The sequence below is a fragment of the Hylaeus anthracinus genome, unplaced genomic scaffold, assembly GCF_026225885.1.
Source record: "Hylaeus anthracinus isolate JK02 unplaced genomic scaffold, UHH_iyHylAnth1.0_haploid 18982, whole genome shotgun sequence".
In the NCBI taxonomy this organism is placed as follows: Eukaryota; Metazoa; Arthropoda; class Insecta; order Hymenoptera; family Colletidae; genus Hylaeus; species Hylaeus anthracinus.
The window spans coordinates 5,893-21,661 of NW_026534807.1; the positions used below are offsets into that span (position 1 = coordinate 5,893).

General features: G+C 47.3%; 2 protein-coding genes across 2 annotated transcripts in view; one reads left to right on the forward strand and one right to left on the reverse strand.

Annotated features, from left to right (window-relative positions):
• LOC128892826 (uncharacterized protein DDB_G0284459-like) overlaps window positions 1-11,630 on the forward strand; it is a 17,253-nt gene extending 5,623 nt beyond the window's left edge. Inside the window, exons 3-10 of the mRNA XM_054153390.1 lie at window positions 2,362-2,662; window positions 6,797-7,412; window positions 7,910-8,368; window positions 8,455-8,763; window positions 8,840-9,259; window positions 9,893-10,249; window positions 10,334-10,800; window positions 11,309-11,630. Of these exons, the coding sequence (XP_054009365.1) occupies window positions 2,382-2,662; window positions 6,797-7,412; window positions 7,910-8,368; window positions 8,455-8,763; window positions 8,840-9,259; window positions 9,893-10,249; window positions 10,334-10,800; window positions 11,309-11,630 (3,231 nt within the window). The 5' untranslated portion in view covers window positions 2,362-2,381. The remainder of the gene's footprint in view (window positions 1-2,361; window positions 2,663-6,796; window positions 7,413-7,909; window positions 8,369-8,454; window positions 8,764-8,839; window positions 9,260-9,892; window positions 10,250-10,333; window positions 10,801-11,308) is intronic.
• A 1,217-nt stretch (window positions 11,631-12,847) lies between these two features.
• Window positions 12,848-15,648, reverse strand: LOC128892827 (uncharacterized). Its single transcript, XM_054153391.1, has 3 exons — window positions 15,624-15,648; window positions 14,615-15,047; window positions 12,848-13,841 (listed from the first exon to the last, which is right to left on the reverse strand). Exons 1-3 carry the CDS (start codon window positions 15,646-15,648, stop codon window positions 12,848-12,850), a joined length of 1,452 nt encoding a protein of 483 aa, XP_054009366.1.
• Window positions 15,649-15,769: the final 121 nt, after the last annotated feature.

Below are 15,769 nucleotides of genomic sequence, written 5' to 3' on the forward strand. Positions count from 1 at the left end.
TTAATATCTCCTCAACGAAGCCTCGGACAACATTTTCGCCAAGGAAAAAGTTGTTTCAAATCACCTCCCGAACCACACTTTTCAAGGTGTTGCAATATTTTTGGGACACCCTGTATATTGTTTGCGATATTAAATTATAACGATCTAATTTTCGAACGAAGAGCTGCGTTCATCTTTTATCCGACACTTGTATCTATAGAAGAATTTCGTCCACCTCCACCCGAGGCGTCGAACTTGGTGTTTACATTGTATATAGCTCGAGTCGCAACCCGAGAACCTCCCCGCCCCCCCATCCCTCTCCCTTCCGCGCCTCTACCCCCCACTTCCTGAGTTTAGAGCGATAAGAACGTTTCTGTCTCGGAAGAGATGCACTCAGCCAGCAGCAGTATCTAACAGAAGACTGATGAGCAAAGACCCGGTTCAGAACAGATTTACCGCTAAAAAAGTACAAATACGATGTCTAGCGCGAAGCAATAACTCGAAACACGAATTTCCTCCGATGCGGCGAACGTCGCTTGCAATCGGAGGAATTTTGTGTATTGTAGCTCCTTAGACGCTGAAACCGACGAAAGACGGAAATAACTCTGGAATCTCAGAAGCGTTCGAGGGATTATACACGTTGATACGAAATGATATGATATATGACGTTTAATATGCGTGGAATGTTTATAATACATTAGCGATGCATATGCGAAATGTAAAACAATTCTTGGCGGGCTTGAAGAGAATTGGAAGATCGGTATTAAAGATTAATTTCTATGCCTAATACGGAATGTCACGAACGCAAAATTATCTCCAAACACCGACTCGTGATAAAAATGATCAGTGTTTTGCAGACGAGCCTCTTTCGTCGCGCACGCGTATCGTCCCGTACGTACGGCTTGTTTTATAAATAAAATTATATTTTCACCACGCGTTGCATCGTGCTCCAAAGGTTGTCGCGAATAGTGAAACAAGTAGCCACGCGGCATCCCTTTTCCACGCGAACAAAGCGCTTCGCTGGCGCCATTTTTAACGCGCAGGCGTGAAAAGCGACTCGTCCGATAAGACCGAACGCGGAATACATACAGAGCGAACAAGATAAAGCAATAGGAGTCTCGGTCTACCTGCGCTGCGTGGCGGTCGACAACCGAGAGCGATTCTTAGTTCATACAGGGATTCCTTTCTTGTACTTCAAAAAATATTGCACGTTATATTAGCTTATCCCAAAAGTTTCTTTCGTAATTTATTACACTGCCAATTATTACACTGTCGATTATTTTGTGTGTCAGTGTTTATACAAATAGACAATCTAATTTCTCAGATGTTGATGTTGTCACAGTAACGGAGTCGTATACAATTCAATAATGTAACATTAGACATCAAATATTGTGTATGTATTAATTATTAATCAAACGAAAGAAACTTTTGGGACAACCTAATATACAGGGTGTCTCAAAAATGTTGTAACTCCTTGAAAGAGGTGATTCGGGAGGTGATTTGAAACAACTTTTTCCTTAGCGAGAATGTTGTCCGAGGCTTCGTTGTGGAGATATTAACGAAAAACGTCGACCAATCAGAGCGCGCGTATACCGTTGGAGCGGCCGTGGTAGGCGTGGCTACGCGCTAGGCGGCCGTGCACATACGCTACCGCGAGCGCTCCATCGGCATACTCGCGCTCTGATTGGTCACTGCATTTCGTTAATATCTCCTCAACGAAGCCTCGGACAACATTTTCGCTACAGAAAAAGTTGTTTCAAATCACCTCCCGGACCACCTATTTCAAGATGTTACAACATTTTTGGGACACCCTGTATATACATGGTGGAGGTGATTTGAAACAACTTTTTCCTTAGCGAAAATGTTGTCCGAGGCTTCGTTCAGGAGATATGGAGTGGAAAACTCCGGACCAATCAGAGCGCGAGGATGCCGGTGCAGCGCCCACGGCAGCGTATGAACGCGACCGCCTAGCGCGTAGTCACGCCTACCGCGGCGGCTCCACCGGCATCCTCGCGCTCTGATTGGTCGGGGTTCTCTATTAATATCTCCTCAACGAAGCCTCGGACAACATTTTCGCCAAGGAAAAAGTTGTTTCAAATCACCTCCCGAACCACCTCTTTCAATGTGTTGCAACACTTTTGGGACACCCTGTATAACTATACGGTAATGGTAACTCTTTCGGACCCGACGCGCGACCATCGATGCGCGACCATTGCTTTACGTTTAAACTTGGTGCGTTCTCCGAGAATCGTTCCGAGTGAGAACGGCGCGAAAATTGTTCGTTGTAAATTGAGTTTCGAGCGGTGGGTCCGAAAGGGTTGAGACTCGAGGAGGGAAAGCACAAAGGAAGCGACGAATGAATTTTTACGGGACTTGTTTCAGTACACAATGCGCTAGGGGTGATGGAGACAGTGGGCAAGCAAGTCCAGGTAGTGAGCGGACTGGGGGTGGGGGGTCCGGTGGGTCCTGTGGGTCCAGTGGGGGCAGATTTGCATCACCATCATCATCCTCACCCCCACTCTCATCCTCCGCACCCACACGCCCACCCCCACGGTCATCCTCACGGGTCCCATGGCCACTCACTCGTCAGCGTAACGTCGACCCCTGGTAGGGGTCAGCCGCAACCACCGGTCTCGCATAACCAGCATTTACCCGCGAGATCTACTCCAGTACAGCTGCACAGGTAAGCTTGTACGTGTGTTCGCTATCGCGATTCGCCTTTGCATGACTGTGTATATATATAGGATGTTGTAATTAAAAGCGGCCACGTATTTCCCTCTTGCTCCAAGAACGAGTCACCGCGTCCTTTAAACAGGGAACAATCTTCGAGATGATGCATAATCACGGAACATTTTATTTAAAGAATATATTTCATTTTAATTGCCACGAGTATCAGGTGTACTGGAAGGTAACGTCGTTTGTGCAATTTTAAATACTTGTTTATCGCTCGTCGGCTCGTTGATTTTTATCGATATGGAAAAAAATTTGAAAATTTGCACACTAGATGGCAAAAGATTCATAGGGAAGTTATTGTATTTCACCCTAGAACGAAAAATCGATTTTTTACCAGATCTCCGTGCTTCAAAGTCATTCGAGTCATTTTAGCCTATTTTTAACAAATTGTTCAATTGTTCACATAAATATAAATATATGAATATATAAATATATGAATTAAGCGAGCAACAATAACTAGCTAGTTAAAAATTTGTTTGAATTCAATGTAAAAGAAACGACATTGCTTTCCAGTCTGCCTAATAAATTTGCCGTACATAAAAATCAACAAAGGCAATCAACGAACCATCGAATAGATTCAGCCCATAATTAAAAAATAGACCAAAAAAAAAAAAAATACACCAAACATGTCACGTTGCACCCCTGCAACTTCAACGTGATATCACATAATTCTTCGACCGGTGAATCACACAGCCCGTATCTTTTTACGTCTGCACGTCAAATAATTGTTATCTCCGCAATTACGAGATTTCATATCGCGTAGGCGTAATTCTCCTATCGCCTCGGCTTCAGGAAAACGTATCGAGAGAAAAAGAAAAGATTCCGTGAACCGTAAGGTGACTGCTGCGTCACGTGACACGCACTCGACGATAACAGCGTGTCTCCAAGTAATTCGAAACTCGATTCAAAACTCGCGCTCCTATTTCTAGTAACGTAACGATAACCGTGTCGCCGCCTTTATTATGGCAAGCCTCGTATGCAGACCATATCTTGGACCATATCTTTTTTTTTTTTTTTTTTCTATAAATTAAAAAGAAATACTCGATAATAAATGTTTATTGTTTTCGTAATTGGAAATGGTTGCAATATTTTTAACCGATAGTACTAGTCCTAGTTTCATCGCTGTTACTCCAGCCAATCATCGTGACGTATAAAAGGCAAACAAAGAACCTTTATTTATTCAGTACACCGATACTTACATACATTGAATACAGGGTGCCTGATACATTAAATACGTTTACAAATGAGTTCTAGTTTCGCAAATTCGTGACACGCGGCGTGCGAAGGATTGAAATTGGCGCGTATACACGTTCAGCGTGCTGCGCATGCGCACTCCCGATTTCGCCACTACTGCTACCTGTCGATCCTAACCTCAAACGTCAACGTGCAACGTTGATTTTTAACCTCGCAAAGTTTACATTTAGCATTTATAGTTAACTGAGATATGTACATCAGCGGTCGCGTACCGTATCCAAATCGAAATACGAAAGTGCTCCTGTGATTTCTGGAAACGCGATGTTCCAGATGCGCGAATGGAGAATGTACATGGACAGGAAAGGTTCCTTTGAAACCCGAGATTGTTCGTTTACGCGATGAAGTAAGTCCACTTGGTTTTGTTCCTTGTTCTATGTACACGTAATGTACATAATTTGTTTATTATTCCTTGTATCTGTGAAGCTCGTGTTTCTTATCGGTACGAAAGATTCGTGGCTTTATTTACATTCGAGCTAACAAGATTTCTTGTGTATTTCACCCGCTCCGGTCGTCGGACCGAAATTGTATCGAAAGATTCGTGTTTACCTAGTTACCCGAGAAAGTGTGTCTCGACTTGTCGTGCCTCGACGCCCGTACCTTACGTTCTGCTAACGAATCCTAATTCGCGTTCCTAGAATGTAGCCCGCGACGACTGCCGTCGTAGGTGTAAAGTGTGGGTGAAATAATTGATCGAACGCGGGAAAATGTTAGGTTAGGTTCGACATGAGGAACGTACAAACGAAGGGAGCAACGTTACATGTACGTTTCGTGCGTGTACTATACGGGACGCGATGTTTCGTTTCAAGATTAACGAACTCTATACAAAGGGTGGGAACGGAATAATTAATGGAAAATTAAAAACGACCGTCCTCCATTATTCTTTTTCGAAACAATGGTCGACTTTGATGCCTTCCCGGATTAATTTATCCGATATATTCCTCGTAATCACGAAGTTTGAACCGTTACGTTTCCTTAGCGTCGAATTCTGAACGTATGTTTCGATTGATGAAAAACCAGAATAAATCTAGGGACTTGTGGAACGAGGAAAGAGAAAGCTAGTAGGTCGCACTGCGGCGAATGAAAGATGGCAGCGACGACGGAAATGCACAGCTCTTTTCGATAAGTTTAAATAGGATTCGGTACAGGTAATAATAACGCGGTTGACAACGTTTCGTAGAATTTGAATTGGAATTTGTTCAAATTAAGATACAAAATTCTCGTTATTTCCTAGACGCTGACGGTGTTAATTTCATATAGTTACTTTTTGTTTAGAGGTAAGGAAGGAGGTAACGGAATCCGTCGTGGTTAAATGCGCGCAGAGGCGTATGCACATTTGCACGTGCATACCGTGTTATCATTCTCTTTGTGACCTATGTACGTACATAACGTTGTATCGCATGCGTGTCATTCATAAAAGGGAAAAAGAGTAGGTGATATATGGTAGGGAGAAGATTTTAGAAGTGGGAGGAGGGGGTCACTGACCGTTACATCATCGGGAACTCATAATCTAGGGAAATTCACAAGACGGTGAAACGTTTGTAATGCTAGATTCGAACACGGTAAAAATAAACTTGTAATTAACGCCGCTAACACGCGCAATACCGTTACATCTCGGTAAACACTCGTTCTCGATCCAAGTTGATTCCTTTAATCAGACATGGGCAAAACCCTAGGCTTCGAATAGATCCGAAGTTTGCTGGTATGTTTGTCTCGTTTCGTTCTTTGGAAAATGTTGAAAGAGGAAAGGAGACAGACGTAGCCTAGGGTTTCGCCCATAGGGGAATCTGAATGTTATCATCGATGGCTGTTTGTTGTCGAACAATCCGTTATCAGTTTTCAAAAATCGATAGAACGCAAAGTGTTTGTCGTAATAGTTCTCGATAAAAATAGTTCTCGATAAAAATATTTCTCGATAAAAATAGTTCTCAATAAAGATAGTTTACAATAAAAATTCCAAAGGTTTCGAAAAATAAGTATTTCACCAGTTGCGTAACATTTGCTAAATTTTGTCCAATGTCTAAACATGTACTTTGCAGTTTAGTTTTGCAATGCCGTTTCGTTATGTAATATATACTCGAAGATGGTTGAAAAATGCCGATATCGCGTCGAACGTGAATATTATCACAGAGCACGTTAGCAGACATTCCGAACGAGTGCGTACGAAACGTCGCGTTAAGAATGAAATTAGTCTGCGAAGAAAAGGTGTACGAGCGTAAAACGAGCCAACACCGAGTAATCCTACGTCGCGTTCCCCTGGTAAATAACGCCGCCAGAAACTCTCGGGCAGACCTCGACGAATGTGCGGCGATCCGGCAACCTCGCGACAGCAACGTCGCCTTACGAAAGCAGACACAGGCACATTCACCCTTTGTGATGTTCGACGCATGCGCAGTCGTTCGACGCAGCCTAGGTACCGATGCACCGGCACGCGGAACCATGATCCGTGCTATACTGCGACACCGCATATCGTTATATCCTACAGCGCACGCGCACCGTATTTTGCCACATGTGACAAACTATATAATCATATTTTTACCGCGCGACGCGATTGGTTGCTCGATCATCGCCGTCGGCTTTCGTATGCGCTCGTCTCGTATTATTTTTCTACCACGATCGAATTGTGGCGTGGCACAATTTTTCTATTTTTTTGTCCTAGAAGATGGGACGAAGTGTAGACGAAGAGTTGGGAGGATTTTTTGAATGAAACTTTATGTAAAATTATCGGTGTGCCGTTGTGACGGCCCTGAGTTGACACGTGACAGAGCAAAGGGTACTAAAGTTTCTCCGGTTTGATTCGACGGGAATCGATAACGCTCCGTAATGATTTCAGATCAGCGCAAAGTTACGTGAACATCAAGAGCAGTAGCCCCGTCTCCCCGAGAACGGTAGGAGCAGGCGTGACGTACGTCCAGGGTGGTGCGGCTGCATCTTCGGCGGCGGCCGCGGCAGCAGCAGCAGCGGCGGCAGGGACGGCTGGAAGTGGGTCTGCTGGGGGCCCTTCGATCAGCGGTGGCGGCGGTGGCGTTGGCAGCACTGGTGGCGGGAACAGCGGTACCGGAGTCGTAGGGGCTGGAGCTGGTGGTGGAGCCGTGTCGAACGTGCCGCCACCCGGAAGCGGGAACAGCAGCGGTACCGGTAACAGCGGCGCGGGTGGCACGAGTGGCGGGAATACCGGCACGGTGGGTGGCGCACCAGGAGGCTACGTTACCGTACCCATGGCTGGTGGTCTACGGTACATGCATCCGTACCCACCGACGCCAACCTCGGCGTCGGTACCATCCGTAGCTACGGTGGTCACGTCGGCCTCGTCGGCGTCGACTCCCGTACCAGTTCCAACGCCCGCGGCCGCGCCTGTAAATCCACCCACGGTCAGTCAAACGCCACCACCGTCGCTCTCGGGAACTGCTTACGCCGCAAGAGATGCATATCGCAGCGCCACCACGAACGTAGGTATTCCCTATTCGAGTCGAACTCGATGATTTACCCTTTGCACGCGGATGTACCATCCGAGGGAACCTACCCTTCGCCCTCTGGTTCCTCTATTCCTCGCTTACCGACCGGTAGCTTATTAACCGACCTTTTTTTACCGTCTATACTTTACCGTTTATACTTTATCGTCTATTACACCGAGATGGCATCCGCATGCTCCTATCGCGATACGAGAATAGCAGGGGAGGAAAAAGGGAAAGAGTAAAAGCAGATATTCCGGTCGGAATTCGAGTGCAACAAATGCACGACGTTCTGGATGTATTGATAGCGCACCGCCGTCTGCTCTTTTGAACGGGGTCATCGATTTTCTTGAAATAGGTTCACGTCGAGAAGGTTAGGCAAGATAAATTGAATCATACGCGCGAGAAAAGAAAGAAACCGTAAGGAGGAGAGAGAGAGAGAGTGTGTAGACGAAGGATAGATTTTTAAACGGATGTATGTTGTTTTTTTTCAGGTGAACGAGAGGATCGCCATCAGCGTGAGCAGCAGTCCTCTGTCGCAGATAGGAGTTGGCGTTGGAGTAGTTACAGCCGAGTATGCGTTGAATAGCGGTATAGGTAGCGGCATGGTCGGTGGAAGAGGGGACAGACCGAGGATATCTCTTTTACCACCTGCCTCGGTGACGCCGACACCTTCGCCAACGGCGCCAGACTATCAGCATGTGTCTAGTGGAAGAAATTCACGAATAGGACTCATGCCCGTCCAGCCGGATCAGTATTGCAGCCGCGCGGCCGTTGAGATGGCCAACATGCAGGAGGCGCCGCCCTTTAAAAAGATACGCTTGGTACAACCGACTCAAGTTCAACTGCAGTCCCAATCGCAGTCTCGCTGTCAGAGCCTGTCACCTGCCGACCCCTGCGTGAAACAAGAACACGTGGTGCAATTGCAGCAACCACTTAGGATAGACACTAGGGTGGGTTTAATTGGGAGACATTCCGTTAGTAACTAAGATCCTGGATGATTTGCATTCGACGGTATTATATGATATATTGTTGCTAGGAGCAGCCCGCTGCAGGTGCGTATACGCCGCAGACAGAAGCGATTTCGCCCACGCTCCCGGAACCGAACACGCAGGAGGACGCGCAGTTCCGGAGTACGAAGGACGATCTTTTGCAACAGATCGCCAAGGTCGATAGGGAGATCGCGAAGAGAGAGTCTCAAATAAACAAGCTGCGGAAGAAGCTGAAGGAATTGGAAGAAACGGCGAACAAGCCTCTGGAAGCCAGCGGGCTTAAACGACAGGTTGAGGAACAGTCTCAACAACCAAAGCATCAGTCTCTGGCACAAAAAATTTATGCTGATAATAGGGTAAGATGCTGGTAACGAAATCGTCATGATGACAATTCGGTGGGCACGTTTCGTTGAACTATAACTTTGATTACAGAGAAAGGCGGAAGAAGCTCACAGACTCCTCGAGAGGCTGGGTCCAAAAGTGGAATTGCCTTTGTACAATCAGCCGTCGGATACAAGCGTGTACCAAGAAAATCGATCGAAGCATCAAACGTGTATGAGAGCGAGGCTTATAGCGAGGCTTCGACGGGAGCACGCTGAACGCGCGTCTCTTCATCGGCAGCAGTCGCAAACGTACGCCATCTTGGTGCAGGAATGGCACCGTAAAGTGGAGCGATTGGAGGCAACGCAAAAGCGAAAGTCGAAAGAAGCGAAGAATCGCGAGTTCTTCGAGAAGGTGTTCCCGGAATTGCGAAAACAGAGGGAAGACAAGGAACGTTTCAACAGAGTCGGTGCTCGTATCAAGAGTGAAGCCGATCTAGAAGAAATTATGGACGGCCTTCAAGAGCAAGAGGCAATACCATTTTATAACCATAATTGGCCTGGTTTTTCCACCGAACGGTTGATGCGCGTATCAAGTATTCTCAACGCGCTGTAAATGCTGATATACGTATGTTTCTAAAAAAGAAAAAAAAAAAGAAAAAGGACAATGTTGCATAGCAAAATGAAATTTTGTTTAGACATCTGAAAAGTGGACATTTATTTCCGTACAATGTTCTCTTACGATTCTTTGGCAAAAATCGTTACTTTTTATCTCTTGCATTATTCTTTGATATTTCATATTTAAAATAAGCATCGTTGAAACTTCCATTTGATTCCATTGCTGCATGATTAATTTAATTCTGTCTCTTTTCTTCAATTTGCATTCTGCATCGTCAGAATTGCAAATAAAAACTCACACACGACGATATGTATGTCAATATTAATATCCATTTGGTTATCTATCGTACACGGCACAGCATTCAGTGTATACCTTATTCGTATTTAAAAGTCTAACCTAACGTGACTCGATTCGGATCAGCTTCGATATACGTATGAAAAGTTTCTACGGTGTAAACTAGGCCAATATGCCGATTAATTTTCTGACATTCTTTTAACGTTCTTTTAACATTCTTCTTTTAACATTCTTTTATGGTTATTTTTCCAGATGGAAGACAAGAAGATGCGTTCGTATGCGGTGATACCTCCTTTGTTGTTGGATACGAAGCAAAGACGAATCGCGTTTCAGAATCGAAACGGGCTGCTTCAGCCGGAGGAATTGGAGGCTCTTCACAGCGAACGGAAGTTGATCAACGTATGGAGTTCCGTGGAGCACGAATTGTTTAAGGAAAAATATTTACAACATCCTAAAAACTTTGGAACGATAGCTCAATCGTTAGAACATAAGTCCGTTCCAGATTGCGTGCATCATTACTACCTCACTAAAAAAGCAGAGAATTATAAGCAGCTATTGCGGAAATCGCGGCAACGAACACGTAGCTCTCGGAACAATCCTAACAATAAAGTAAGTTTATACTTGCTGTTTCGAATAGAAAATCGTCGACATACATCTGGTATACAAATTCACGTTTCACTTGGCTTGCTTCAGGTAAATAACACCAGTTCGAGTATCGGACCTATAGACATTTTAACTACGGGTGTCACGACGAGGTTGCAACGCGAACAACAGCAGAAGACGCAAGAAAATCCTCAAAGTAATTCGGCGGCAACGTCGACTACAACTACAACGACAACCACGACAACGTCGTCCGGCGTGTCGACAGCTGTTGCGACGACAATAGCAACCACTTCAACGACTCCTTTAAGTTCGACAACGTCGAGTACATGTTTAACGTCAACGGAATCGGTGATAACGTCCACGACAGCTACAACGACGTCCGTACTGAGCACCACGACGTCGTGCGTCACACCGTCGTCGTCTACGACAACGACAAACACCAAGGATACCAAGGAACTGATCAAAGACATCAAAGTGGAACCCAAGGAGCCGCATATTAAAGTGGAAATTAAGGAGGAACCGCAGGAAACAGTATCGGGAAAAGATGTTAAAGTAATGTACGTAACGTATCTTTTTTTTTTTTTTTTTTTTTTTATTATTATTAACGTTTCCAATTACATTAGTTGAAACGACGCGAAGCAACGATAGCCCGTGATTCTTGAAAAAGGAAAATAAATTGTTGGAGCGCAGGCAGGGGATTGGATTGGAAGGGACGAGGCGGCGAGTGATGGTGGGGGTAGGGTGAAATAGAATGGGCTGGCGAAACGGGGTTCGCGGGGGAACGTGGGATAGTTATTAGCAGATTGTAATGCTAATCAATGGTTTGCTGGTTAGTGGATTAAGTTTACCTAGGCGTTCATCATCGAAATTGAGTTGATCGTTGAAAATCTGATTCCGAACCGCGTGAAATCCGGGAAGTTGACTCTTCTCGTTTCTGTAGAAATGATATGCAGATTAAAAATTGAGCGTATTACCGGCTCGTGCGAAAGTTGTTTGCGTAATTGTCGTTATTGGAATGTAACAAAATTACCGACGTAATTTTCTCTTGTTTGACTGTCGTTGCAGAATCGATGGGAAGAGCACGTTGTCGTCGTTGTCGTCGTCGTCGTCGTCGTCGTCGTCGTCGTCGTCGGTGAACACCAACGCGACCAACGCCACGACGATACAGTCGGATTTCAAAGACTCCAACAAAAAGAAATCGAGCTGCAGAGAGGCAAACAGCAGCGGCGTTGCTGGCGTCGGAGCTGCCAGCAGAATAAAGGAGAAGAAAAAAGATAATCACGCCACTCCTATGGAAACCAGCGACGAGGAGGCTCAGTCGATGGACACCATCGGTGAGTTTTGTAAAATAGATAACTATTTCACGTATTTGCTTCGCTCGACTTGACAAACAAGCAAGTCTGATCACTCGAATATTTAATACTGTTCGGTTTAATAAGTGAAAAATGTTTCAATCTTTTTTCAAACATAGTCGAAGGGATCCTATTAACGTAACTGTTCGTTGCTTAGGCTTTAAACAATTTTCTGGGTGAAAATACTTGGTCAGAGAATTTCTGAAATATCTCACCTTCGTTTCTGAAATGTCTCACCTTCGTTTCTGAAATATCTATTCGCAGTTTTGTGTGGTTGTAAAAGGTGTCTCGGTCGGAGATAAACAGGATTTGCTTTTATTGTAACAACGGACCATCGTTTGAGTTAATTTTTATTTAATCTGTAGCGGATAGTCGCTTTGTATTTTGAATTTTGTCGATCTCCGTTATCGGTACTCCATTTTGCATGTTTCGACGCGTTTCTAGATTAACTCGGTAAGTAATTACAGAAATTAACGTAGTCGTTGATCGAACGTGTGCCGTACCGTGCCGCACTTCGATACAAATTCATCGTGCGATTCAGGGTCGCTCCTATAATTTGTCTACACTTTTCATGGAGAGCGTAACGAATTGTGCCGGAAATTAATCGCTCTTAATAATCGACGAGGACGAAATATTAGCAGTAGTAGCAGCGACTATGCGTGTATTCGTTAAAAATTACGTAGAAATTTCAATCACGCTGACGAGACGTCGCGAACGATAGTAAAAATGATATCACAACAAAACAACAACAAAATTTATCCAAGGTATTTATTATTTCGTGTATTCTAAAAACTGAACTTTTCGGTAGACTTATACGATAGAGATATATATATATATATACGAACGAACGAGAGACAAAGCGTGAACGAGAACTAGCCCGACGGATAGGTGTCGGACTGGTAGTCCGGGGGTCCCGAGTTCGAGTCCCGGCCACCTCGGTTTTCGGTACAGGTGTTTTTTTCTTCAAATCCTATTTCCTGCCTACGCAACAGCCTTCGAATGATTCAGAATCGATCACTTTACGCAGAAAAAAAAACACCGTTTCGGTTCGTTGCACTTTAATTACTCGAATTTCACTAAAATATATTTCAATGGTTGGAATCACGACTCTGCAAGTGGGTTGAATCGTCGACAGAGCAGAGTCCTTCTCTTGATCGGTGTGTGTCTCCTCCACGGCCCGAGAGTGTACGACCTTGTTACGACCTTGTAGGACTTTGTACGGTCGCGAAACTTTGAGAGAAAGATGTATTCCTTATTTCCTGTCGTTGGTGATCGAAGTGGCCTCTCGGTCGTCGGCTGGCGCGTTGGTGTCCTCGGCTCGCTGCCTCTCCTCCGCGTTGGCGTGACAGAGCTTCCTGTGTTTGTGGACGAAGTAGTAGCTAGGGAACTTGCAGCCGCAGATCTTGCAGGGATAGTACTGAACGTTCAGGTCCAGCAGCCGCACCTCCCTTCTGGCGCGCCGCACGTCCTGGCGTTGCGTGTTGTTCCCCGGCGACTCGTTGAGCCTGGTGGGCAGCAGGTGCCTCTTGGTGTGCTTCCTGTAGCAGTACTGAGATTTGAAGGTGTGCCTGCAGTAGCTGCAGGTGTAGCTCTCGGTGCCGGTGTTGGCCTCGGTGCCGGACTCTGCGGGGTCACCGGCCATCCTGGCGGCCTGAGGTCTCCCGTTCTCGTCGTTCTCGGGCTCGAAGCACGACCTCTGGACACGTTGTTGTTGCGCCGGGTTGGAGTAATTCTCGTTGAGAACGCGGTGGAACTTGACCGGTCCGTCGCAGCAGGCCACGTCGTACACCACCGACGACACGCCGCTGGAAGAGCTCTCTCCTCCTCGGCCTCTCCTCTTGGACGACTTGGCTCGATCGTTCTCCGCGACGGACAGGACCTCCACGCTCCTCTCGCGACGCTGGCTCGCGATAGCAGGCGACACCCGACCGACAGCCTCCGAATTACCCGTCTCGTGGTCCAGCTCCTCCTTGTACCGTCTCCCGCCATCCCGGACCTGCTGCTCGGACTTCTTGCTCCGGCAGGAGGGCACCGACGACTGTGACGCGGAGGACGGCGTCGGCGAGACCGAAGGCGTCGGCGACGGCGCCCTCCCAGCGAAACCTGTAAACGCTGCAGCGACGAACGGCAGCGAGCCCGAGGACCTCTTCCCGTTCTCCGGCGACCTCTGCTTAGCCTCTCTCGGCACGCTCGATTGCGACTTCGGGCTCCTCTCCACCTGGAACGCCGCCGGCGACGGAGCCTTGCTGTTGGCAAAAGAGCAGCGGAGGCTGGTTAGAGGTGGCGAACGGAGGCGCTGCCAACATCGAAGAGGAAAGAAACGTTGTTTCTAGAGCCGCGCTATCATCGGTGGTATTGAAGTGACAAGGAGGCCTTCTCAAGGCAAACGCTCGCACAGAGAACCCGAGGTACGGAGGCACGGAGTTCTGAGGCACGGAGTTCCGGAGGTACGGAGTTCCAGAGGTACGGAGGCACGGAGTTCTGAGGTACGGAGTTACGGAGGTACGGAGTTACGGAGAACTCTTGGAGCAAATGGAGCATTTAGTTGGAAGAGGCTCGCACAGAGAATCCGAGGAACGGAGGTACGGAGGTACGGAGGTACGGAGTTACGGAGGTACGGAGTTCCGGAGGTACGGAGTTCCGGAGGTACGGAGTTACGGAGAACTCTTGGAGCAAATGGAGCATAGAGTTGGAAGAGGCTCGCACAGAGAATCCGAGGAACGGAGGTACGGAGTTACGGAGAACTCTTGGAGCGAATGAAGCATAGAGTTGGAAGAGGCTCGCACAGAGAACCCGAGGAACGGAGCACTCTTGAAACAAATGGAGCATTCGGTAGGAAGAGGAGCCGGGAGTGTTTGTCACCGAAGCACGAGACGTGGTCTCAAGCGACACGCGGATAATCTGAAAGATATTAAGCGTACGGTCTATTAAGCGTACGGTTTATTAAGCGTACGGTCTACTAATCGTGCGCTCTATCCACCGCATTTATTCGCTCGCCGAGACTACCTAGCATTCGCACCTATACCGGGCGGAGGTTTGCGTCTCCTGGACGCTGCAAGTAGGCGCGACCGTGACGCCGAGTGGGACGGTGGATTGCAGGAGGACGGACGGCTGCAGCTGAGGCTGCAGGTGAGGTATGCCGATGGGCGCTGGCGCGGCAGGCGGGTAGAGGGACGTCGCGGGAGGCCAGCAGATGCCGGGATCTATCATGAGCCGGTTGGGTATCGGCCTCAGGATGCTCCCGGACCCCGGTGTCGACATCAGCGTCGAGGCGGGTCCCATCGGTAGAGGCGGCGGACCTCTCAGCCGCAGCAGGGCCGCTCTGCACTGCTCCAGAGCTCCCGGCATGTGCAACAGATGCGTAGCCAGCAGCACGCTGTAGACGTTGTCCAACGTCACCTCCAACCGCCCGGTGTACATGTAGTTCAACAGAGGCGCGAACGCCTCGCCACCTGCAACGAGACAAGCCTTTGTCACTCCTCACGCACTTACTCTCTCCAAGGAACTCGTTCCGAACCGGACAGCTGCTTCGTTCTTCAAACGGCTGCGCTGTTATATTAAGCGTACGGCCACCGAGCGCGACGAGGCTGTCGTACCTTGAAGAACGACAGAACGCTCTCGCGTGGCAACATCGAACGTGTATGTACAACTAACGCGAGGGGAGGTATATGAAGCGTGCTCGCGGAAGAATTCGCGGGAGAATTCACGGGAGAATTCGCGGGAGAATTCGCGGGCTATGGACAGAGAAATCCTGGCGCGCGTTTCTGTCCTCGATGCACAGTTCGGTCGAAGTCTTTCGTGTCGGAAAGATGCTTTTGCGTTTCCATGGGCCTCTGTGTCGAATCTCTCGGCGCGTCGGGTCTCCAGGTGCGTCGGATCTCCAGGTGCGTCGGATCCGTGTCGTTTATTTTCGAGACTGTCATTCTTCGTTTTCGCTTCGACACTTTACCGGCTCAGAGACACAGAGTTGAATCCGAGAGGGAATCTTGGACAGCATCCAGTCTAGGCAGACGGTAGCTTCTCCGTACCGTTACTGGGTACGTCGAAAGCCATGTTTTCGGACACTGAACAGGTTCCTAGGCAACCATCGACACGGTAAATGAATTCGAATAGCTGAATACTGGATTTATATATATATAAATATAAATATATATATATATATATATATATATAT